The following is a 26,414-nucleotide window of genomic DNA, read 5'->3' on the forward strand; positions in this document are numbered from 1 at the left end:
TGCTAAATCCCCCAAGCGCCCCGGACTGTACTCGAAGAATCGTGGGAACGGTGTTCTTTCAGCTCCCTAGAGATCGGTAAATTCTACGAATCCCATGATTACAGAGTTCTGAGGGTAATTTAGAGTCACCCTGAACAAGCGCTGTATAGAACCCAAGGACCTGTCATATCACTTTCAATATTTTTCGTCAATGTCAGCGTTTTTCATATAGTGCATGCTGTCCACCCTTCAACCTGCATGAGCTGCAGGCATCTCTTACATTATAATCATTCTCGTACAGCTTCAAAGACGCTTATATTACGTTAGAAACGCTAAAACTGCTATAAACAGCCCCGCTGACTCCTAGGGAAATCCGCGTTTTGATTGTTGTGAGTTCTCGGCTACTTAATCAATTCCTGCTAAAACAACAATCACGACAATGTTAATATTGTAAAAAAATTCTGCGGCTCAGCCAGATTGAAAGGTGAATCGTATGCAAAGTATCATAAACGCTGGCATTGACAAGAAATTTAAAAGTGACAGGTCCTTAGGCTCTATAGGACGCTTGTTCAGGGTGACTCCGAATTACACTTAAATTTGTACTATGGAAATGGTCGAAATTGCCAATCCCTAGGGAGCTCAAAGAACGCCGTTCCCGTGATTCCTCGAGTGCGAGCCGGGGCACTTGGAGGATTTAGTAGATGATCTATTGTAGACAACTAAAATATGTAAAGTGCTGATTTAAGGCATGTGTGCTTCTTTTGATATGCCTGTCCAGATCTGGAATTTCCATACCTAGCCAGGGATATCAGAGTATATCTGGCGTTATGAGGCTATATCTGCCACATATACCAATTTAGGTTATATGTGGCCCATTTTTATGTGCCATCTGAAATATTCAGATCTGGCCACTACTAATTTTTTTGTAAGGATCTCATGAGCGACCACTATACGCTGGTCTTCGTGACACGTTCACGCGTCCCCGAGAATATTAATGAATTATAAGAGCTCGACAAACAACCAAAAACATACTCAACCACTGTGTAGCTTGTGAAGGATTCCACTGTAAGCCGGCGAGCGAGCCCACCCTCTACCGAGTTGGAGAGTGAACGAAGCTGGTCCTTTCGAAGTCTCTGGCATGGACTTCGCTGGTCCTCTCTTCTTTAAAGATGGCAGCAAGGTCGCAAAGTGCTACATTGTTGTAGTTACGTGCGCTGCGACCGGGGCTGCACATCCGGAACTCATAAGTGACTTGACGACCCAAAGTTTCATTCTAGCATTCAGAGTATTTACTTCTGACAGAGGCGTGTGTCATGTAATAATGACAAATAACGCAATGTCATTTCTACGGAAAAGCGTGAACTGACAGGACTATGAAACTGAACAGGCAGTGAGGAAGTCACTGGCATGTTCGCGTCTCTTCGAGTTGAGCGTCGCTTTATAATTGAAGAAAGCCGCTTGGTGCCGAGGTTTTTGGGAGAGGATGGTTTGCTGTGTGAAGACTTCTCTAAAGAAGGTATTGGGACACCGTTTCTTAAAGTTTGAAGAATTGGATACAATATTAACTATAATTGAGGCCATATTTAACTCCCGACCTTTGCCATTCGTTTATTGGGAGATTTCAGAACCATCCCCTCTCACTTTAGCACACGTCCTTATAGGAAAGCGACTGACAACGCTGGCCCACAGCGAACATCCTATCGCTGTAAATTCAAACTCTGCTGACATTCAAAGAAAGTGATAGAAGAGGCAGAAAGTGCCGATTACTTTTGACGGAGATGGAGAAGGTACCTTAACGAACTACGATCTGCTCATCATTCTCGCCTTAACCCATCATGGGGTATTAAGGAGTGTGATTCTGTTATTTCGCATGAACATTCGCTTTCCAACAGTGTTGCAAAATTGGTCGGGCTGCACAAACGTTCCCAAGGCGCGACGGCAAGGTAATGTCTTGCTCTAAGAGATTACCAAACGGTAAGATTAGCAATCAACCTAGCCCACTCTTGTACCGACTAGTCTCCTAATGAATGAGCAAAAAACAGCTCATTGTGTGGGTGTGGGGGGGAGGGGATCAGATGTTGATTGAAAATATTTGGTATAGCACGCTTACCCGATTCTAAGCACGCAAAGAAGAAACTTTTGTGTCACAAGAAAATGGACAAAAAAAACTGACGAAGACGAAGCGTAACGGTTACCATGGGCTCACCACCGAAATTCACGTCTTCGTGTACATATTCTACATAAACATTTTCTTATCCTTCTCTATTAAGATCTTATACAGCGGTCCATAAGGATTTCAATGTACGATTTCTCCATCAAACACTTGAAAGGTGCTGACAACGTAGAGGCTGACGCCCTCTCAAGATCACCCATCGTGGACCTAATTGTCATTGAGTACATTCGGCAAGCTTAAACCGAACATCCGCAAGATCTTATAAACTGCTACGAAGACAAGGGCAGCATTGCCATGAAAAGCAAAGGGCTACAAAAAGTAGTCGTCCCCGAATCGCTACGCCAAAAAGCAATCAGAAAAACTCACAAAGACTACGGATACGGTAACAAGACTACGGATATAAAAAACGTGCTAAGTCTGCTCTCCCTACATTACCACTTATTAGAAATAGGCCTTATTAGAAACAAATTCAAAAGATTCTCGAAAATTCAAGGCATGCTTAAACCCATGACGTTCACGCAACGCCAGCAGTGCAACTGAACTAATGCAAGGACTAACCAGACCATTGGCGCAAAACTCAAATTCAAGATGAGCAAACAACCAAGAACACCATGGCCCAAGCTTCTCCAAGAAGTCGTTGAAGAATGCGACACACACAACTAAGTCACCAGATACTCACCTGGATCCCTCATGTCCGGGGCTCAGCCCTAAACGTGACGCTGGTTCTTTGCAAGACAGTCCTCACTCATGAGAAAGCCAGGAAGCAAGCCGTAACGAAATCGGAGAAGTCCACCGAAAGAAAGAAATCCTTTACGAGAAAATTTCGTCGCTGCTGACCCCTCTTAGGGGTGAGCTCGTCCTCCTAGAGTTTGCCTGGCACCCCAACAAGACGATGCTGTCCCCTCTTTTCGAGTGCCCGTACGTGGTCCCCCGAAGAGTTTCAAACGCAAATTACAAAACCGGCCCTCGCCTTTTTTCCTGTTCCTTTCTTTTTGCCAGCTCCTCCACCCGGGGTCTCTCATGCGAGGTCCCTCTGGGACCTTTTCTCGCGACGACTTTGAAGTGAATTCTAGTGTATTTTTACCCCGTGAACCCGAATACCCAAACCATTTACTGCGCAAATACTGTTAGACCCGAAAAAACCCGAAAGACAGTCGCTGTCCGTGACGTCAACCACGGATCTTTTGGCTGCCCAAGGTTAGGGAGGCGGGGCTTCAGCCCTATGTTGAAATTGCTCTTATGGCTCTCCGGCACGTCGCACTGAAAAATAATTGTGATATCTGTTATACTAAAGGCGAAATGAAGAGAATTCAAGTTTTTTTTTTTTTTTCTCAAATGCAGAAGTGAACCATCTTCCCTTTAACGATTGAACATCTACTTTACGATGCCCGTCTCGAGTCACATACATATAAAAGGAAGTTCCATGCTGGTGTGGTTTAAAAGTATTCAAGAAAAATAAAGTGTCGTTATCGAATAAAGACGTACAGAAGCTTTTCATCAGAGTTTGCACTCTCATAAGTCCCTGGTTGTATACATTGCAGCTATTCACTTGAAACGCCCATGACTAACCTTGCTCTAATGAGCTCAGCCAATTGAATGGGCGAGCGATGTAATCTTCCCGCGGTGAAACATCTTCAATGGTAAAATAAATGAGCACTTAGTTTTCACCGAAACTGCATGCTCATTGGATAGTAATAGCGGTGTGCATATCACTAAAAAAAGCTAAAATTAAGGATTTTGTTTTGATGAAACGCCAGGAAAAAGTACATAGCAATATTCGTATTCTGAGAGACATTGCTTTTCTTGCGAAAAATAGTTGTAGTGAAACTGAATGTAAAGCCGGTCAACGTGTACACACGAAGTAACTCAGAAACATGCGTGTGTGCGTGTATGTGTGTGTGTGTGTGTGTGCGTCCGCGCCTGTGTGTCTGTGTGTGGGTGTGTTTGTGACGTGGACCTCCGATCACGATATCACGACACGTCGTATGTCAAATAAAGGGTGTAATCTCTTCATAAACCTTCGCTGCTCGTTTGAAAGGAGGCAGATAGGGAAGTGCGGTAGGCCTACTCCTATCTTAAAGGTGGGGTAGGCCTTATAGGAAGGAATTAAGGTGTCTGTGACTATTTTTATTGGAGTCGATAATAAAGCCTTCTCTAGCACTCGTGTTGGCTCGAATGCCGAAAAAAAGGTTTCTACAAAAGTTAAACAACCTATATCTAATAAAAAAAGTAAATATTGGATCGTGAAAGCGGCCATTTCTGATAGACAGCGTAATCATATAACTAATCAATTAAAAAAACGTGTGACACAACACGCAGTATGTGAATGCATAGAACCAATCGCTAGAAGGATCTGATGATCGTGTTTTAGGGGTGTCCTTCGGCGACATGTTGCGTGGTGCATATTCGCTAAACGAGCAAAACATCAGAAACACTAGAAAAACCCTAAATGTAAGAAGATTTTTTCCAGGAAGCCCATCCTCTAAAGTAATTGTAATATACCACTGGCGATTCATCGTGAAAATTTACACTCTATACAAACCCATCTGTGGCCAGGAACAACTCGTCAAAGTGGCATGAAGTCAAAGCTGTTCTCAAAAAGTCAGAGGCAGACCTTGTTAGTCTCGCAAATAACCATCGGGTACTGCGTCGCTGGTAAGCCTAGATGGCGGTCTCTGTCTGGAAAGCGTCATTCGTGTGTTATGCCTTCAGGTTGCCCCATTGAATATTACGGGATTGAGCATGCCAAATCTTCACCCATCCATCCAGTACAGCTGCACAGCGGCGTTTGCACTGAACACGCCTTAACGAAGAGCGATGTGGCATTTGGTTATCAAGTTATTTAGGGAAATCTCCCCTCGCTTTCTAGAGAAAGGGTAATAGAGATAACGCGGACCTCCCCCTCCCCCCCCCCTGCCCAAGATAATGACTGTGATTTATCTGGGCGATTTAGTAAAGCAAGCGAAAGGGCTCGACTCGCCATCCTACACAAACAGTCACAGTTCGTCGGATGTCTGCAAATCTAAGCGGATCTGTATTTGAGTAGAAACACCTGTATCATCTTCATTTGGCCTCCAGAATCACGAATGTCGAGACTATTTCTTAATCATCATTTATTTTCCTTAAGGGCCCGTGGGGCATTATACAAGGGGGTGGCAATAGAACAAAAAAAAAAATAGAACAGTAAACACAATTATAACACTGTAAGCTAGCTAGGTTGGTTAGATAAAAAGAGCAGATTTCGTGCAGCCTCCGTGCACGACACGGAGGCTGCCTCCGTGCAGCCTCCGTGTCGTGCACGGAGGCTGCACGAAATCATTTTCAATGTACCGTTGCAGTCCTCCTACCCGGAGCGTTACGTCATTGGAGGAGGTTTCGTAATCTCTGCTCTCGTGCTTCTTCAGCGCCTATCAAAGTTATGCACGCCCACTCTTGCTCTCTTCAAAAAAGTAAGAAAAAGACGTCACGACTGGTTTCAGTGCGGGGGAATATACCTGGCAAGCTTGCAATTGTACACGCTGCCCACACGAGCGACGCGCGCTTGGTGGCGGAAAGAACTGGGTATGACGTAAAAACTGGTCGAAGGTTTTCCGTGTTTTCTGGCGTTGAGAGACGTCTTCAGGGAAAACGCATTGATTAGTAACAGAAGTTAATGTATATGACTACTACTCTAAGATTAAGATAGTAATAGTAGTTAATCTAAAAAAAACACATCGATTTCAGCAGGTACAGGGTACAGCTGTATGGCGATTTTAATCTCCCGGCTGTAGATTGGTCAGTTGGAGATGTTAATAGCAGCAGCCTCATAACAAAAAATAAGGCTTTATTTTTATTGGACTTTATGAGCTTCTGTGGCTTGGATCAACCTAACAGAATTGAGAATTGCGCTGGAAATGTTCCTGACCTTGTTCTGTCCAGCATGTCGGTTGACCCTGTAGCTCCTAGTTTAACCCCCTTTGCGCAGGATGATTTTTTCCTCCCTCCATTCACAGTTCAGTTCTGTCTTCCTCGTAAAAAGCGAGCAACGTATCCCTACTCTACTTACTGTTAATCTAAAGGCGATTACCTGATTATGTATAAATACTTCAAAAACTGTGACTGGAGCGTCCTGCTCACTATGACTGATATTGAACTGGTGACCGAAACATTTTCTTTAATGGTTAAAGACGGAATTGATCTATTTGTGCAGCAGTGCATTGCAAAATCTTGAATATATCCTGAGTGGTTTTCTAAAGAGTTGGAAATCTACAGGCGGAAAAAAGACCACTTTCATAGAATTTTCAAACAAAATGACTCTTCCTTATATCACACAAAGCTGAGTATATAGAAAACCTTAGCGAATAAATTATATTCGACGGTCAAGCGCCTACACCTTGACCAGGTAGAGTGTAGCTTGAACCGGCACCCAAAAACCGTTTGGCAATTTGCAAAAAAGCAGACTCGCAATTCTAACCAAAGCATTTGTTTGCGTACAAATAACTATGTGAGGTATGTTACATCTCATTTAAAAGTAGCGAATATATTTGCTACTTACTTCAGTAGCTGTTACTCAACCAGCCAGGATATTGCTCCGCCTCAAGAAGTTAAAACGAACTGCCATGACTTCTTGACTGGTATCAGAGTAGATAAGAAAAAAATCGAAGAAGCAATTAAACAGTTAAAACCAAAGTTATCTACAGGCGCTGACTGTATTCAATCGTTTATTATAAAGGGCTGCAGTGACATTTTCACACCCATTCTGTTACACATCTTTAACCTCTCTCTGAGTTCCGGTGTCTTTCCATCACTATGAAACAAAGAGGTTGTGGTACCTATCTTAAAAGAAGGCGATAGCTCCGTCAGAAGTAATTAACGCCCCATATCTTTATTGTCGGGGTTTTCTAAAGTTTTTTGAGCGGACTGTGCATTCCCGAATTCTTTTTTATTTCAGCCAAAAGTTTGTGACTTGTCAGCATGGTTTACTGAAAGGACGGTCGGTTGAAACCAATCGTTGCTCTTTTTTCAACTATTCTGCCCCCAATGTTTTAAACAGAGGCCAAGTTGATTGTATTTATTTTGACATGTCAGAAGCTTTCGATTAAGTAAATCATGAACTGTTGTTACACAAACTATCGCCGTACGGTTGTTGTTCAGAGCTGTGTAACTGGCTCGAAAGTTACTTGTCCTCTCGTCCAAACATTGTTCGTATTCGTAACAGTTCATCTGACCCTTTTTTCTCAACATCTGCTGTCCCTCAAGGATATATTCTTGGCCCCCTTTCGTTCGCAATCTTCGTCAACAATCTAGCGGCCTGTGTAGATAGTGCTGAGTTACTGATGTGTGCCGATGACATCAAGCGTTTTATGGGAGCAAAGTCTCTTGTTGACTGTCATGCTCTGCAACATGATGATGTACGTGTTGTTCAGTGGTGTTCGGCAAATAGCTTATCACTGAATCCACTGAAAACAAATGTATTGACTTTCTGCAGGCGTCGCAGTATAGTACACTATGATTACATTATAAACGGAGTGACAATCAAGCGTGCATCTGTTGTAAAAAACCTTGGCGTGTATCTGAATAATGCACTCAAGTTTACTCCACACGTGTCGTTTATTGTTGGTAGGGCGACGATAATGTTGGGTATTATATGCGACATTACTCAGCCACTCGAGAGCCCGGTCTCCATTATTCGTTTATTTTGTGCCCTAGTTAGGTCTAGGCTCGAGTTCGGTTCTGTGGCCTGGAATTCGTTATCAAGAACACAAGCAATCACCATCGAAAATGTGCAACACAAACTAATGCGTATTGCTTATGATCGCTACTTCCAACGCCGTTTCTATTTTCACTACACTTTTCTGCTTAATAAGATTTCTTTAATACCATTGACCAATAGAAGAGCAGAGCGCGACTTAGTTTTTCTGTACAAAATTGTAAATAGCGTATTTCAGAGTGCTTCGCTTTTACGTGATGTAAACATTTATGTCCCTCCTAGTTGCACTGGGACCTGCAGTACTTTCAGCATTCACATCATCTGTAAGTCATCTCCTCTTTTACGGATACAATCTATGTTTATCAATATTGAAAATGCCGAACTTGATATATACAGTGACATTAAGGCGTTCAGGAACCAAGTGAAAGTGCTTGTTGCCGAACTTTAAATATTGTGTGTTTGTTGCTTTGTGTTTGAAACCTGCAATTGTGTTTGTTTTTTTCCTGTTCGTATGTATATACGTAGGCACCAAAGAGGAGACCTGCATGATTGTTTTTTGGCATGTAAATAGAAATGAAATGAAATAAAAATAAAAAACAGTCAAATTCACGGGGAAAAAAATACTCTCAAATTCACCTCTCACCGTTGTTTTTTTTTTTTCATTAACTTTTTGTAGCTATTTTTAATAATAGGCTCGCTCTGACCTGCACGTGCACCCCATTGGGGAGAGGCGAGCGTAGCGGGCAAAGAGGAAGAACATATTGAGGAAGAAACAAAAGTGAATAACCGGACAAGAGCAAAAACCCGGAACACCACCTATGGTATAAATAAATTATGGCAAATACAGTATTAGAGGCGGACCTACGGAATCGTCCCCTGCTGGAAAGAAAACCGCTTCCCAGTTTCCTTCTCTCCAATTACCTGCGTCGCTCTCTTCTCTCAATCTCCTCCACAGGAGCGTGTCTTTGAGCTCCATCCAGCTGAAAGTAAGAGGGTCTTCCTCTTTCTCGAATAGAGACAACGAAATTAGGGAGAGTTCTTTTATTCATGGTTTCCCGTCGGCCTTCAATGAAAGTGTTTCTTTTGTTGTTTCTTGTTTGTCATGTATTCTACCAAAGTGTTTCAGCCGGTGCGTGCATTCCTATAGATCTCAAAATTGGCTTTAGCAGTCCGACAGCTCGTCGAACAGGTATCTCAAGGTTGCCAGGTGCGTGCCCTACAAATAATTGTTTTTACTAGGCAGTCAGTCACCTGCGGTTTCTCGTAAGCCCTGTGCAGACCGCACTGTATATAGATAAATATAAATATTATATTTATTTAGTTTTATATTCTAAAAGAGGGGATTGGGACGAAGAGTTGCAACAGCGCCTGGACCAACATCCGATCGTTCTTGCAGCAGGCTTTTCCAATCTGGCATAAATTTTAAAGATCAAAAGCCGGTAAAGTTATTTCTTTGGAATTTGAATGAACTTTTTGCTGACCCAGAAAGATCGGTTAGCAGAAAAGAAACTTTTACGGGTATAGCTTATGCAATCATTATATGTAGTTTTCTTGCGAGGGATACCGGAATCTTTTTGATCCTCGCAACAAACTTGGTCGTAGCCACAAGATCAAGAGGACTGGTGTCTGGAACAGAAAACAACGTAAAGCGTAAGACAGTCCATATAAAAAGACAAAAATAAATATGGTTGTAGACGGTACGGCAAGGAGGCTATATTAATAAGCAACATTGTTCTTATGAACCCATGCCATACGTGAGAAAATTTGACTATAGATATAAGACACATGTCTCTGGCATTAATTAGTCTCTATGAAAATACAAGTTTTTAGCTATAAATTGTTTGCTATCATTTTGATTACCATTCATGCATTTGTTGCGTTGGACTTGCATAAGTACTTTACTCTAGATGTCTTCTACTCTGTATATTAATGCGTGATGACTTTTTTTTTAATTACACTCCTACGTAAATAAACATAGTACCTGAAAGATAGATTGATATATAACATAATCCTACAGTATCAGTCAAACTAGAAAAAACGAATAAATTGGGCTAATAATAGCAGTGAAACGATTTCAGAATTCATACGTATCAGCACTATAGGTTTATTTTAGATATATTAACCTTGTGGCTCTTATAAGCTATTCTAAACAAGTAAACATGAAAAAGATGATGTGCAACAAAGGTATAATATATAAAGAGATAAGTATAGAATAATCTGACTTTATTCGCACACTCATGAAGCTTCTATGAAGGCCTAAATGTGTATGTTTGCTAACAGTCTCTGCACAATCTAAAAAGGCAGGGGGGGATTCTCCTTACCCAGACAAAAAGTACTCCGAAAAGGACCATGCTGGCTGTTCTGTATCCATAAGTCCCCGAAACGTAGCCGGCAGTTGGCGCCGTAATGCAAGCACTAGGTGAAAAAATGCAGCACATATAAAATTTCGGTTATTAATCTTAAGAATAGAACTCTCGTGATGATATTTATTTAGAAGTGTTCACCAACCAAAGTACTGCACATCCGAATGTAACGCTCGACACGAAGCTGGTGGTTTGAAGATTGTCCGGGCATCCACGGCTTCTGTAACGACACAAATTATAATTTAAGTCCACACTAAATACTGCATCGACAAACCATTGGTGTTATGAGAGACTACGAGGTATTTTTAGGTCGATTCCTGGTCCATGCACCTAATGTTAAATAAATATTAATATTTGCGCGTATCCCGATGTATGACAGTGCCTACAGAATATTATATTGAAGGAAATGTTCTGCCGTCGGTTTCAGAACATAAGTACCTTGGTTTCCATATCACGTCGGATCTAACATCCAAATCTCACATAGAAACGTTAATAACGATTCAAAACGCAGGCTGGTATATTTAAAGACAAAATTCTGATTGACACCAGAATCAGTAAAGGTTGTACTGTATAAAACACTATTACGATCGAAACTAGAGTATGCATTGTCCATTTGGGGTCCTGTCTCTTCACTAAATGCGTCACTTCAAAGAACAAGAAACAAATCGCTACGTGTCACTTGCTTCAACTACTATCGAACGTCAAGTATTTCCTTGATAAAGACTAATACTTTACTCCCACACCTATTGGTCCGCAAAAATATCACTCGGTTAAGCTTATTTCACAAAATGTATGACATTAACCCTACTCTGATAGATAGGTTCTTCGAACTTCCTTTCTATGTTACATAACCAGTCGATTATCTATATAAGGTGCGTGTCCCTCATACTAATAGCAATGCTTTCAACTATTCCTTTATTACACGCACATTCCTTGAATGAACCCACCTTCAGGCCTCCATCGCCTTAATGACTGACGGTGTTCTTTTTAAGAAGGCGTAAATTAGTCCCTTTACCTGATTTTGGCGATCTTGCTACTTATTGTTTTTTTCCCATATGTCATTTCAATAGCGACTCATTGTTCCTCAGTCCCCTCTCTAGTGCACTATGGCCTGCGGGTAAATAAATTAAACAAAATAAAATGAAATGAAATTAAATGAATAGGTTTGACGGATTCTCGAGTGTCTGGCTCATAAAAGCGGACAAACGTTGTTGGGACTCGTAGATCTATGAATTTCAATCTTAGTTGGAATAACTGAAGGGAGACTTCATTTTGTAGATGATATACACTTTTAAGGCTGTAACGATACCAAAGACAATGTATTGTTCGAGTTTCATATATTTTTTTTCTTCAATCTGAGTTGTGACATGTGGCGTATGCAGTCTTGTTTGTATATTTTTACTCTAAATACCAAGCTAAGGAACACTTCGCGTTATGCGCTGCTTGGAATGCATTCGATTTGTTATGGTAAAATCAATGTGCGCTCTGAGATGCATTCCCGGTATGTGTGCATTTGAGACTATAAATATTCGTCCTTCACTCCAAAGTACCTAAATAAATGCTTCACTGACATGCCCTCACAGTAGCAAGTATTAGTCGGTCTTTAATCAGCTTTGCCAAAGCTCTCGGTTTCATTATCTAATTATCCTGGCCGTCTCAGTGTAAAAAAAAGCAAACGGCTTTTTACCGGCGAGACTGCATCATTTAGACTTTGCTAGTCATTACTTTGGTTTAGCTTATTACAAAACAATCAAGGGATCCTTCTAATTTGCAAGCACGTTGCTGACAAAATGCAATATCAACAACAACATCCTTAAGGTGGTCACCTTGAATATGTTCCTTGGAACATGCAGTGTCGTCAGCTCGTTAGATAAAAGAATACTCAAATAGAAATTCAAATATACCTTCCATGTCCAGAAATAAGTTTCACAATATCAACAATATCTGCTAATGACAATCTCACACATGCAGTTTGAACGAATGACAGTACTTGTTTCTTCTAACTGCCCCTTTTGGTAAGCACTCGAAGAGCCTCCGCCAGAGAACGCGATGCGTCTCGGGAGATCCGGTGCCCACAAGGCACTCGTGACGTAACTTTTTTTTTTCCACATGCAAGGCTATGGCGAGGCTGGCGTGGGTATAGCTCCGTCACTTGGTGGCACTGACGCATCACAGCCTAAACACTTGCCCTAGCATGACTAGATTGGACAAAACGAGTAGACACGAGCGGACCGAGCCACCTACGTTTCAAGACTAGACTGGCCTTTTCCTCTCGGTCTCAAACCCCCTGTCTTTTTTCTTTTAAATTTTCCCAGTGGCAGAAGTACGCGAGGGAGAGAAGGAAAATCCGCTTTGAAAGTTTGACAGGCTGAGCACGCTCGGAGCTCGGCGCCGTACTTACGCGGAGCGACGCTGCTTTTTTAGGACGATCGACGCAACGACATTCCCAGTAGCTTAGGAAACATGCACCAGATGCAGTTTGGTAATATTTTCTTAGGTTAAACTTTGGGCAGTAAACTGGGTGCTAGAATTTCGTTTCAGAAACGCTCTGAATTAAAATTAAAAGAAAACATAGAAAGCGAAAACCTGATCTGTTTCAGAAAGTCGCCGCTTACATTAAGTTACTTACCCCGGGTATGGCGCACGACGGCGTACGGCACGAGAGCGCCGACGGCAGAGCGCGCGACAAGAGAGCGCTGCGAGAAGAGAGCGCCGCGACAAGAAAGTGCACTAAAGCCCCTTTATGCTTCAAAAGTAGCGCAAGGAGCGTCGATGCACAAGACACGCGCAACGTGCAGCCCTTTGGAAGATTTCGGCGGCACAGCGCAGCACTGGGCTAGATTTCACACGCTATGTTCGTCCAAAAAGTGGCGCGCGGCACGTGTCTCGAGCATTTCCACAACAATGATTGACGCCACTTTTCCCAGGGCTTTAGAGCGCACGACAGGAGAGCGCCACGATAGCAAAGCGCGCGACAAGAGAGCTGGCGACAGGAGAGCGCCACGATACGAGAGCGCGCATCAAGAGAGTGACGAACAATATCTGCATTCACTAAAATGCCTTTCATCGTGGCAGAACGTTCAAGTATCAAATCCCCTTCTATAGTAACTGGGTTATTATACATTGAACTAACTGCTACGCAATAGCCTGCACTGAACAATATGTGAGTGCAGCTTTATACATCGTCAATCTCCATAATAACGAACGGATTGATTTCTAGCGCGTTTCCAATTCAACGTTATCCCCAGGTTTGCCAGAATCAAAATATGGTAATAATATAACACCTGCATGCACGGTAGGCTCCTGTAGTGTTACTCTCAGTAGTGAACTAAAATGCTTACTCCCGGAAAAAAACTCATCTCCAAGCCGATTTATGTTTCACCCATTTTGATAAGTCAAATCGAACTTTTGTTTCTGGGGAACAAAAATGACAAGTAGAATTGTCTCAAGATCGAAAATTGTCACCAATTTCACAAACTCTTTAAGCGGCAGCCATGACAGCCGCGCGGTAATGTATAAAGTTAGGATAGATAACCTAATTGTTTTTGGTTTTTTTTATCTTAAATGGTGTGACTTTAGACCGCTACTTTCAACACGCGTGAGCCACTTCGCCCAGCTTAATTTGCGTACTCATGCTAGTCAAATGACATCAAACGTTCAAAATACGACTTCCTTCGGTGTCATATTTTCAGCTCCTTAAGAACATATGTCTGAAGACCCCATTATCGATCATTCCCAAGGCGCGCACATGTTCTCTTGTGACGTACGCTCTAATGACACCCGCACTCATGTAGTGGCGTTCTCCAGTCGTGCGCTTTGCTGTCGTGGCGCTATCATCTCGAGCGCTTTCCCGTCGGCACTCTAGTGTCGTGCGCTCTCGTATTATACAGTCAATTACCACCACCTCCTCTCCTCCCGCCCCACACACACTCTTTTCTTCCCTGTGTAACGTTGTGGAAATTGGAGTAATTACGCCCTCCCCCTTTTTTCGTGTAACGTGGGAAAGAATATTTTAACTCACAATGCCGTAGTATTTAGAAGACAGCTGGAACAAACGAAGTATGCAGACGTTGCGATTCCAATGCCCAATTGCGCCGAACCTGCCATCCATAGATTCCTTGGTAAGAGAAAAAAAATTAAACATGAAAATAGAAAACAAACAAGCCGCAAAATATTTATTTACTAGTTCACGCCTAAAACGATTTAACGAACACAACCCACATGTATCATGCTTTGGACCTTATATGTCATCCTTGGTCGTCACTTAATTCTTATGCTTCTACCAGTGTGTCGAACCGAAAAAAATACGGATTCGGTTACGGTTCAGGTAAATTAATTTAGTTCCGGTTCGATTAATTCGATCCGGTTCGGAAATTATAAACGGCAAATTGCAACACCAAAATAAATTACAACTAAAACATCTGAAATCTGCACATACGAAACGGGATACATCGTAGTGTAAGGCTCAGGGATTTCTACCAGGAATGGTTTTTTTATGTGCACTCAAAGGTTACCTCACCGACGTTTACGCATTCGGACTTCATCTAATTGGGTCCGACGCAGTAGCTGTAAAATCCGCGACCTCCTTACAAACACACTTACAAGTAGAACTCGCTAACTATCCAGCCACCTCGGCGTGTAAGCAATTGAAGGAACAGTGGGGAGGAAATACAGCTTTCTTTATTTGAACTATTCTTCGGTAACTCAAATTAGACCCTTAAAGAAGTTTTCATTAAACCAGATACGGAATACGAAAAACACTTCACCGAACGAAACGCCAGAAGGACGTAATAGGATAAATATTAAAATAGAAGAGTTCGCTGTCTCACAAATATGTTAGCTTCTAAGTGCCTATACGAAACCGGATGCATTATTATCAAACTCCACAGCCTTTTCTTTTCTCATTCCGATGGAAGCAAGCTTCAAGAACTCGCGCGTTCTAGAAACGTGTTATGAAATGAGCACACAGCAGCATTTAGGATTTACGAGATTATAGAAAAATGAAATCCCGTCACGCGATTTTTTTTTTTTTGCACAGCCTTTTAATTTTCTTTCTTCCGTGCAAGTCGCGACCAGCGCAATACTGGCTCCTATGTCAAGATTCATGGATGCAGCGTTTGTCAAGATTCATGGATGCAGCGTTTATATTCCTAAGACTGAGTGGAGAAGAAAACTATGTAAGCGAGGTGTGTGTCAGTTGACGGCACTTAAAAAACAAATGGCAGTGATAGCACATTCATGGTCAACAGCGCGTGGCCGAACCGTTTTGACATGAGCCGGTAACCGTTATTTTTTTTCCGGTTCAGTTCCGGTTCGGGTTCATCGCGATAACAATATAACGGTTCGGGTTCAGGTTCAGTTCCGGAAAAAATACCGGTTTGGTTCCGGTTTTCGGTTCGGTTCGGTTCCGGTTCGACACCCTGGTTTCTAGAATGCGAGAGTTATCATTTTACTCCAAAAAATACTTCCGTGCAGCGCTGACGCTTCGAGCGACAAGTCTCCACTAATTTTGTCGAGCATTTCTGCAAATGATTTTATACATAGATCAGTGTAGTTCTCGTAGCTTTTTTTTTTTAGTTTTAACAAAAAAAAAAAAAATGAACGTCGAAGCAATGTGTGTACGAAACACTTCCAGGCACATATGACTTTCGTCTTTTCTTTTTCTGATACCGGCGTAGAGTTTCTGAGAATAAAGTGCAGCATAAATACGGAAAAACGAACTCAGCGTTATTTTTCATGAGTGTTTTGCATTAGATTAAACACACAAACATAGTGGTAATTCTGAGCTAAAGTGCGCCATGAAGGTTTGGTGACCTTTGAGAGACAAAAAGCATTTCTACAAAGAGGATATTCTTTGTTTTCTCTTTTTTTTTAGTTTGTTTGAGACGCAACTTATTGCTTGATATCGGAACAAGGAGTGGCAGATGTGCACGAAGATGACCAGTCAGACTATTGGTATTTTGAGCGTTATGCATACTTCGTCATCGAGTAACCGGCATAGCATCTAGCATCTGAATATTAAACCTTTCTTTTTTTGAGATATTTTTTATATACACAAATATTGCATTATGACATACAAATATTTGTAAAATTTGGCACTTTGATACTTGCGAATTAATTTTATTAATAAAACATTGTTTAAGAACTTAATTTTGACAAGCAGCATCATCCACAAATGTAAGATCTATTTGTTTCAATAAAAATTAATTTTCTTTCAGCGCAGCCGGTAATCTTTGTGTACTTTACAAATAGTTATTGCGACATGTGAAAACTCATTTTTCTATTTTGGCGTAAAACTCTAAAATCAGGCGTTTGCGATTTCTGTTTGTGGAAAAACTATTTTATTAGTTTTAGGAAAGACGGTAACTTACGGTGAAATTGGAATATACGGAATGGGCCCAACAATCAAGTATGCAACCACCGCCATGACGTGGCAAACGAACAAAAATGATCGTTCCTTCTGTGAGAAACATAAGGAAAATATTGCCCTTCAAGTTAGCGCATTCGGATATGAAATCACCATGCCACCTAACCAAACATTAAAAAAAAAAAACGTACCAATCTGCGCGACGTCAAAGGTAACTTGAACATTGTCGCGCCTTAAAAATGCTCTCTCCTCGCCTTAGATATACCATCACCTATAGGACTAAGCTTAACGAGGCTGAAAGCCTCCAAAACATGATTGATGGCGTTTCAGTTACAATTCTTAAATGTAAACATTTTCGACGGACATCCGTCTGGTTAGGAATGATTAATAAATCTTCAACTTAGAAACTCTAACCAAGCTTTATTAAAAAGCAAAAATCCCGACGTTTCGGAACCAACTCGGTCCCTTGATCACGGGTGACTGTTTTTGTCCCGCGGAACGGCCTGCCCACGAACCCGAACACCCCCGGGTGTTTTCCGGATTATCCCTCTTAACCCCGAAACGTAGCTGCTGGGAAGGGTCCCCGTCGACCGGTTTATGTTGCCACGTGTGCATTGAATGTGCCACGACTCCAACAGGAGGCGCCTCCGCCAGTTTTTCTCCGTTCCGAGGATGGAGCTGTTGTCAAGGTCGATGGAGTGGTTCGTCTTCTCGACGTGTTCGGCCAGCGCGCTTCCCTCCACATTTTTCTTCGCGATGTCGTAGCGGTGGCGCCGCAGGCGCTCTGGATAGTTTTTCGTTTCCCCAACGTACGACGCGGGGCAGTCACCGCAGGGAATTTTATAAACCAGTCCCTGTGCCCTCTCCCTCGGGGGGCGATCCTTTGGCAGGGGGAGAAGGCCGCCGATGGTCGAGACCGGCTTGTGTGATACCGCTATGCCGTACTGTCGCAGTACTCGGGCGAGAACCTCGCTTGTGCCCTTGATGTAGGGTACACACACGCGGGTGGAGGGAGGGGGGGCGTCTTGGGTTGAAGGGGTGCGTCGAATTTTTCTGATCGTGCTTTTTACAAATCCAGCTGGGTAGCCATTCTTCCGCAGGTCTTGTTTGATCGTTTCGATCTCTTTTCGAAGGGTCTCCTCTGATGTGCAGACCGTGATCGCCCGTCTGACGAGTGCCGAAGCCACGGAAGACTTATGTGTCCTAGGGTGGCTTGAGGAAAAGTCCAGGTATCGGCCTGTGTGTGTCGGCTTCCTATACACACGGAAGTCCAGGTGGCCGGACTTTCTCACTGCACAGACGTCTAGGAAAGGGAGACAGCCATCTGATTCGTGCTCAATCGTGAATTGAATCGCTGGCTCGATGGAGTTGAGATGTGTGTGGAGACGGTCGAATCAGATGGCTGTCTCCCTTTCCTAGACGTCTGTGCAGTGAGAAAGTCCGGCCACCTGGACTTCCGTGTGTATAGGAAGCCGACACACACAGGCCGATACCTGGACTTTTCCTCAAGCCACCCTAGGACACATAAGTCTTCCGTGGCTTCGGCACTCGTCAGACGGGCGATCACGGTCTGCACATCAGAGGAGACCCTTCGAAAAGAGATCGAAACGATCAAACAAGACCTGCGGAAGAATGGCTACCCAGCTGGATTTGTAAAAAGCACGATCAGAAAAATTCGACGCACCCCTTCAACCCAAGACGCCCCCCCTCCCTCCACCCGCGTGTGTGTACCCTACATCAAGGGCACAAGCGAGGTTCTCGCCCGAGTACTGCGACAGTACGGCATAGCGGTATCACACAAGCCGGTCTCGACCATCGGCGGCCTTCTCCCCCTGCCAAAGGATCGCCCCCCGAGGGAGAGGGCACAGGGACTGGTTTATAAAATTCCCTGCGGTGACTGCCCCGCGTCGTACGTTGGGGAAACGAAAAACTATCCAGAGCGCCTGCGGCGCCACCGCTACGACATCGCGAAGAAAAATGTGGAGGGAAGCGCGCTGGCCGAACACGTCGAGAAGACGAACCACTCCATCGACCTTGACAACAGCTCCATCCTCGGAACGGAGAAAAACTGGCGGAGGCGCCTCCTGTTGGAGTCGTGGCACATTCAATGCACACGTGGCAACATAAACCGGTCGACGGGGACCCTTCCCAGCAGCTACGTTTCGGGGTTAAGAGGGATAATCCGGAAAACACCCGGGGGTGTTCGGGTTCGTGGGCAGGCCGTTCCGCGGGACAAAAACAGTCACCCGTGATCAAGGGACCGAGTTGGTTCCGAAACGTCGGGATTTTTGCTTTTTAATAAAGCTTGGTTAGAGTTTCTAAGTTGAAGATTTAGTTACAATTCTTGGCAAGTGATAAACAATACTCCTTGTTCGGTATACCATCCTCGATTTTCACACTATCAGAAGGAAGCAACAATTATTTTGTGCTTAAAATATTATAGTAAGGGAAACCACTAATATTTTACCATGGCATAAGCCGCTAAGCTTTTTGTAGGGTTAACATTGAAATATGTTGAAGGCCATAATACACACATAACTTTATAAAAATGTACAGAAGAGGGCACTTACCTGCATGTTGCAGAAAATAGCAGAAAGCACAGACGCAATGACGTAACCTGCAGATTGCACCATGTAGATTTCACCAAGATGAGTGCTGCTTAACTGAAACTTTAGGCAGATCATTATTATATCTCAATGCCGTTTACCCATATGAGCGACAGATATCTCAAATTGATTATATACGACTACTAAAAAAAACCTAAAACCTCTATTAGATTCTTAGTTTAGGGTTACGTTATCGTGGGTCACCTGTATGCGTTTCCTAAATGCACTGAGAAAGCACATCGTTGGGCATCTCTTAACTAGTTTATTTAATGAAAAATTGAGGGTTGTCGCCCTCCAATGGCTATGCCCTCCCAGTGTCAGAAAGCCGTCCTGAATTTTTACCTCTAAAACCGTTTGAGCATTAAAACATAATAACGCTTCGCCGTTATCTTTGACAAGAATAATTATACCAAAAAAGATTACTGGTGTTCTGAGTGCACTATGGGAGAGTATATAAAATGAATCCTTTTAACACCTTGACATGGCATTTATAAAAAATACGAGACGTGCAATGGAGTAGGGTGTCCTACTTTCGTAACACTATACATCGTTTCGTAATACGTCAGTGCGCAGTCAAGGGCTAGACTAGAGCATACACGAACACGAATCGATATATTAAAAGCGCAAGAAATTCGGTTGATTAGCCTGGTCGATGATATCAAAAGCGAAAAAGGATAACGAACGTCGGGGCCTTGCGCGGGCTACGCAACGACTTAGGGTGAAACGAAGTATAAGGTGTCTGGCCCGGGCAAATCGAACGAGAGTCATAGATTAAATCTGTAACTAGAAACCACATCCAAACATTTTCTTTTTTAATTTTTATAAAATCGTGGGTAAAAATTGCTCTTTTCGCTAAACAAAGCAAATAAACTGAAAGTTTAGTACATTTGCTTCCTCTCAGAACCGCTGCGTTGACAAAAAAAAAGTGAATTCCTGAATGTTGAATGTTATGCAGATAAAGTTTGGGGACACGCCCTTTTGAAACGTTACTCCGTCATAATAATAAAAAAACATTTAACATTTTAAGAAATGTATTTATGCTTTCTTTTCTTATCACTGTATATTGTTACACAATAGGAATATACGAACGGCGTACCAGAATGATTTACAATTTAAACGGGTCTTTTTTGCGGCAAATAACGGGTATTTAGAGGTATGTGCGTGTGTCCACCTTTTCTACTGCAACCCAATAAAGCCAAATATCCTTGCACGTGCTTTGTGGTAGCGTATCCATGAATTGCTGGGACCACTTTTGTGGAGTGTGTCACTCGCAGGCTCCTACAGCTGCTTGCAGCTCACCAGTAACCGCGAAATGGCGTCATCCAAAGTTGATTTTTTTTTCGTGCCATCCAACGAGTGAATTACTGGGGGCCCACTTATTCTTTGCTTGATGATTTGTTATCATGCGTTCTCGTCAGCTAATGATGCCATCACTTTGGCTGCAGGAAAATAATGGGGCGCTCGACGCTCGCCCCACCCTTCCTTTTTAAGCTGTCATTGAATGGTTTTGTTTATTTATTTGAAATACTATCGTTCTACACAGGACCAAGATAGGAGTGGATTTATCGAACACAAAAACACGCGCTTAAAATGCACAGGTCAATAACACATACAACACAACGATGAAATGACAACTCTAGGTACTTCTGGCAGATATCTCTGAAATAAGGGAACTAAGCTCTTCACGAGTTCCAGCGGTCACGACATGTGCTTGGAGATGGTTCCATTCTCGCACTGTTTGCAATAAGAACGAGTACCTAAGACAGACCTTGGAAATCTTTCCCTCTTCCACATACCGAACATGCATGCTTGTTGCGGTTATACGCGACATGCTCCCATTGATATACTGTTGCTTATTTACAAAAACCAGGTTATTTATTATGTTATAAAAAATATTAAGCCGCTTCTACTTCCTCCGCACCCGAAGGATTGGTAGATTTGGCCCTATTATAGAGATGTGACACATGTAATATGTCACTTCTTGATATAATGGAGTTAATCTATATAATGTATTTAATCTAGTAAATCTAGTGTATATTTGACTGTAATTTAATCACTTTAACAATTTGGATTGTCAAGTGTCTGCGTAATATAACAAAAGTCTACCACAGTCTTGTTCATGCACATTAAAAAATGCAGAATTTTTTACATAAAAAATGCATAATTTTTTTTTTACATGAAAATGCATAATATTTTACATAAAAATGCGTAAAATTTCTGCAATTTTACGAAACGCAATTTGAAAAACACCGATGGCTCATTTAAAATCTAAGCGCATACAGTAAACGGTTAAAATTATTTATTACCACATCTCTTATCAATAACTTACCTGCGAAAGATGTGGTTCCAGGGTAGTTTGGTTGAATCCCATAAGAATCCAGTTAAAGGCAAAACTTATGGCGCAAACCAAAAACTCGGGGTCAGTGAGCAAGAACCAGAATTTTGCGCCTTCGATTTTTTGCATAATCCGGGCTTTCGGTGCACTATCTGAAAACACACAGAGTCCTCTGTAAGTTTTAGTTCTTATTTAGAAATTAAATGGAAAAAACATGCTGGAAGCTCATCCGTCAAGACCAGGGCACTGCAAACGTTTTGGCTAAATGGTCGGATCGGAGACCTGCGCCATCTCGAGGGTGGGAAAATAAGTAAGTTAATATAAATTTGAAAAACTTAATAAGTAATTCTAGATAAATATTTCATTGCAGTATTACATGATAGAGCAAAAGTGAAAAAAATATTTAAGGGGAATAAATACCTATACTTCATTTTAAAACTTTATATTTAGCTAAATATGACATTACACAATACTTGAGACTCAGAAAATTCATGGGCATAAGTCAAAGCACATAGGAACTTTGGCGTATTTACACATGGCAGAGCATAAATTAGAAGGAGACAGCGGATGTTGACAATATGGAATAGATACAACACAGCACCCTAAACCCAATTTAACTAGGGAGCATAAAGGAATTTTAAGAAACATAGTTACTCAGATACGAAAAAGGGGACTCAGAATGGTGATGCTGGTGATAAATGTCAAATGAATAATATGGCGAGAAGAACACTCGTTGCACCGTTTCTCTGCGTGCGTTTATTTTTGCGCCGTTAGCAGCCAGCCTTCTAGATGGAAGCGGGCCGCAGGCCAGGTTCATGGGAAGGACCGCGTCAGCCACGGGTGGTTGGAAGACCTCAGCGGTCAAGATTTGGCCCGCGGGCAGGGGTTTGGAAACCCCCAATCTAGACGAATACTGTCAGCTCCCTAAGCTCGTATGCATTTAGAAATTGGCGTGCAATGCAGTTGTTGTGGCATCAGGCTAATATTAATCCAAAATGGCCGAGCAAGACGTATCCAAATATTTCACACATCGTTATTGTTTTTGTTTTTTTTCAATTCTGGAGCTACAGCTAACTGCGCCAACTAACATGTCTGAAGTAAAATATAAAAAATAAAGATTTCTCCTCTGAATTTACCTGCCGCATAAGTTGAATGTTGTTCATACTATTTCCCGCATAGGGAGGAAAGAGTTTGCGAATTAATTAGATCTGCCGGGTCCTTCTTATTTACCAAGAATTTAACGTTGAAAAAAAAAAAAATCTCAGTCTACGATTATGCACAGAATGTGAGCTTTCTCGTGTGGGATCTTACACACGTCGTCTTACTACAGGAGGCCCCCGATCACGCATGTGGAACTTGCACGTCATCATTATACTACAATAGTGTGCATAGTGCCTCAATTTCATGAACTAAGTTTTAGAATAATCAGGGTGCGATCAACGCGAATGAAACCAGCGGCACATAGTTCGCAGGCATCTTCCCAAAGCCATATGGTCACATATAGTTGGCATCATTAAACGAAAAATGCTCATTAAAAAAAAAAAAAAAAACTTTGTGCTCGTGAATTAGGAGACCTTGTGTATGCCAAGTGTTCCATTTTGTTTCTTCTTCGAGGACTTGAAAATGCGTCGGGTCATTTCACCACAGGTGCTTAGCTGGAAGCAATCGGGGCTACTGGAACTAGGCCTAAAAATGATTTTAGTTGCCTAATTGGCTAAACGAGCTCCCGACTTTTTGAAATCCTTATCTTTTGAGGCAGAATATAACTGAAAAATATACGATCGAACTCATTATGGTGTAGTGGTTAGAGAAAATGTTTGTTTAAACAATTCGTAGTGGCCGCAACAGAGCGGAAAATGTCACACTTGCACACGGCTTCAAATCCAACCTAAGCGAACAAAAGGGGCTCAGGATGGCAATTAATCAAGTTTGACATTTTTCTAGTGGCCCTAGAGCTAAACAAATAATAATCAAAGTCCCCATGCTTAATAAATCCTGTCATTCTAAAAAAGATATATCATGTATAGAGGCTGGCGTGAACATCAAACAACAGTAACGTGACAAAATGTTAGGGCGCAAACAAGCTGGTGAATGTTTGGCATTTTAGACGAAACCGAATTTGGGTCAAGGACTGGCACTAAAGTAGAAAGCAATCTTCCTTTGTTGTAGTGTGGCTTAGAGATCAATCACATTTAAAATGAAACGAGGGTGAATGTCACTTTAGAATACAGAAAGGTGCAAAGCCGGCCGGTGTGAAATTTTTGGACACTAGCACTCATATGATGCGTACTCTGTAGAAACAATGTCGCGTAATTTTTACACACTAATCTTTACACCAGTCTTGGGGTTTTGTATAAACTGTAACCTGAGCGCATTCCCGTGGTACGTAGATATTTGTTATTTAAAGTGTATCTTAAAGTTCAGTTTTACTGCGTGAAGCTTGAAGGAATTGCTCTAATTTTACTTATTGGAACTTTGAGTACTTGGCTTAGAAGCGTTAGCCCGAGTTGGATTGACAGTCAACTTTACTTCTGTTGAGAGGCGGCACCGCATGTCGCAAGGACCTTTCTATCTCCCTGGTTTTATCCTAAATGTCCTAATCCCAAAAATCCTAAAAATCCTAAAAATCCTAAAAAATCCTAAATCTCTAAGCCACTACCACAAAGGAATATTGCTTGGCCCAAATTTAGTTGCGATAGACGCAAGGCAATTGCAATGGAAATATTGTTTTGTTTAATCGCGCTTTTATAATGTTTACCTTGCGGCCGTTCTTTGGGAATTATTCCATAGATTGCAACAAATGGCGAAGACAGAGCTTGAACCACACCCACCACAAAAAATGGCAGTGGAAAGGCCCAAAGCTGCGGGGGAAAAACATGATCATAATTGTGAATGTCATTTCATAAGAAAGAAAGGTGCAATGCCGGCCGGTGTAAAATGTTAGACACTCGGACTTACACGATGTATACTCCTTAGAAACAATGTCGCGTAATTTTTACTCTAAAACATCCAGCGCGTCTACTTCCCCTCAAAGCAGTTGAGAGAGCCAATCGGAGCTCTCTACGAAGGAAGTGCTAAGCGTCGGAGTGCAGACTTCTGGTTTTAGAACTAAATATAAGATGTCCCAAGCGAACCTTCCGCTGTTAAGCGAGCCTTAAAAATCGGCGCCTGCACATGGAATGCTGACACTGCGCACATCGCTTTTACCGTGTGAAACTTCAAAGCGTAGATATCTTGTCATAAAAAATATAAAGTATAAAATATTGCTAAAGTTAAGGTTGAGCGCGTTTGCAGACGACCGAGTTAGCGACGTTATTCATTTGTGGCGCAATCTCCCGATAGGTGCAGCGAGCAGACGACACACTCTGTTGTTAACTCGCTGTGCCTAACGGAAGATGGTACCACAAGTGAATAGCATCGCTAAGAACTACGGCCTAAAATTTCACACGTAAAAACTGACCTGATCAGTGCACGTACGGTAAAAGCTTAAGCTTTCTATGGGCATGCTTCGATTTTTCCGGCATGTTTCACTTCGGAAGGTCCGCTTGGGAGACCTAATATATCTTGAACCTCGTCATTTGCCAAGCCCCTTTCTGGGGCAATTGGTTCTAACAGCCGCTCTGGCGGGAAAGTAGATGTATTCGATGTTTCAGAGTGAAGTCGCTGATTGCTTAAGGAAACTCAGTCTATGGTGTGCCTCGAGTATCTTGTTATTGCTTCGCAGCCAAAGATATTTTAGCATTTGCCCATAGAAATCCCGAAACAATCACGAAAGCAACATATCGAACATAGCGGGACAGGCTGTGCGTTTCCTATGCCTTCGGTGACTATGCGGTGCGCAAGTTTGTGAACTTCTCGCACATGGGTTGCGGTGACGTCACAACGCCAAGCTCCGATTGGCTTTGACTGGAAGGATAGTGGGTAGAACCTCAAGGCAGCTAGCGCTAAGGTCTGCCCATTATCCCTCCAATCAGAGCCGATCCCAGCTCGGCGTGGTTCTGGCGTCTCCGCAACCCCTGCGGGAGAACCAGACGAACTGGCGTTCCGCATAGATTGCGACACTTATATGGCAGAATGGCCTTCCCTCTTTAGACAAATAACTAACTGCAGAAACCGACAAGCCATTTGGTGAAAAAGAATGCCAGAGGCTGCGAGTTTATCGCAATGGTGTACACCGCCTGTCCGTGTTACTCAATTATGACATGAAGTAGCTTCCCAGATGATTTCTTTAACTGCAAAATATCTTGCTCATATTGTCACGAATGACAAGTGATGAGGCGACGAAAACTGAAGTAAACTAAACGTTTAATGGGGCGAGACCAGGGTGTAGGATAGACAGGTGGGGAAACGAGAGCCAAATGAGCGACCGGATTGTGTCCCTCTCGGTTTTCTCTTTTTCCTGTGGCGCCATCTATGTGGAGCACCGCGAACTCTCACTCCGGGTGGGCGACCGGTGGCGACCGGCTGAACTGACGGAGATGGTTTCTCGTGAATTTTCAATGGAGGACTGCCGTGCTCGCACGAAAATCCGATTCCGATTTTTTTTCCTCTCGCCGCAGCGCCATCTGCCGCAAATCGGGGGTACCGCAAGAAGACGAATACACAATCCGATCACGGCACTGCGGTAGGCTTCTATGGGCCGTTTCCCCACCTGTCTATCTTACAGCCTGGACGAGACTAACTTTGGCTCACCACGCGAAACCCCTTTCGTACACGCGTGGGCTTCTGGAATAATCGGTGTAGAAAGTTCGACGCGTAGAACATTCGGACCTCGAACAAGCAACAGGATTCGCGAGGTTTTCAGAACACTAAATTGCAAGAATGAACAAAATACACGTCGCTTCCAGGAATTGAACCTTGGCTTTTCGCGTGGGAGGCAGGCGCGATAATAGTTTGTCCACG

The 26,414-nt window shown here is 42.7% G+C and overlaps 1 protein-coding gene across 2 annotated transcripts in view; it reads right to left on the reverse strand.

Annotated features, from left to right (window-relative positions):
- Positions 1 to 8,876: 8,876 nt before the first annotated feature.
- The window catches only part of LOC121835642, a 48,587-nt gene continuing 31,049 nt past the window's right edge, over positions 8,877 to 26,414 (reverse strand). For both annotated transcript variants that reach the window (XM_042290071.1, XM_042290070.1), the window contains 8 exons: positions 24,271 to 24,373; positions 21,507 to 21,664; positions 19,142 to 19,240; positions 16,576 to 16,664; positions 14,226 to 14,321; positions 10,350 to 10,424; positions 10,163 to 10,256; positions 8,877 to 9,467 (listed from right to left, as the gene is read on the reverse strand). In XM_042290071.1, the coding sequence (XP_042146005.1) occupies positions 9,378 to 9,467; positions 10,163 to 10,256; positions 10,350 to 10,424; positions 14,226 to 14,321; positions 16,576 to 16,664; positions 19,142 to 19,240; positions 21,507 to 21,664; positions 24,271 to 24,373 (804 nt within the window). In that variant the 3' untranslated portion in view covers positions 8,877 to 9,377. The remainder of the gene's footprint in view (positions 9,468 to 10,162; positions 10,257 to 10,349; positions 10,425 to 14,225; positions 14,322 to 16,575; positions 16,665 to 19,141; positions 19,241 to 21,506; positions 21,665 to 24,270; positions 24,374 to 26,414) is intronic.

The sequence above is a fragment of the Ixodes scapularis genome, unplaced genomic scaffold (genome assembly GCF_016920785.2).
Source record: "Ixodes scapularis isolate PalLabHiFi unplaced genomic scaffold, ASM1692078v2 PGA_scaffold16__2_contigs__length_2301149, whole genome shotgun sequence".
NCBI classification, from domain to species: domain Eukaryota; kingdom Metazoa; phylum Arthropoda; class Arachnida; order Ixodida; family Ixodidae; genus Ixodes; species Ixodes scapularis.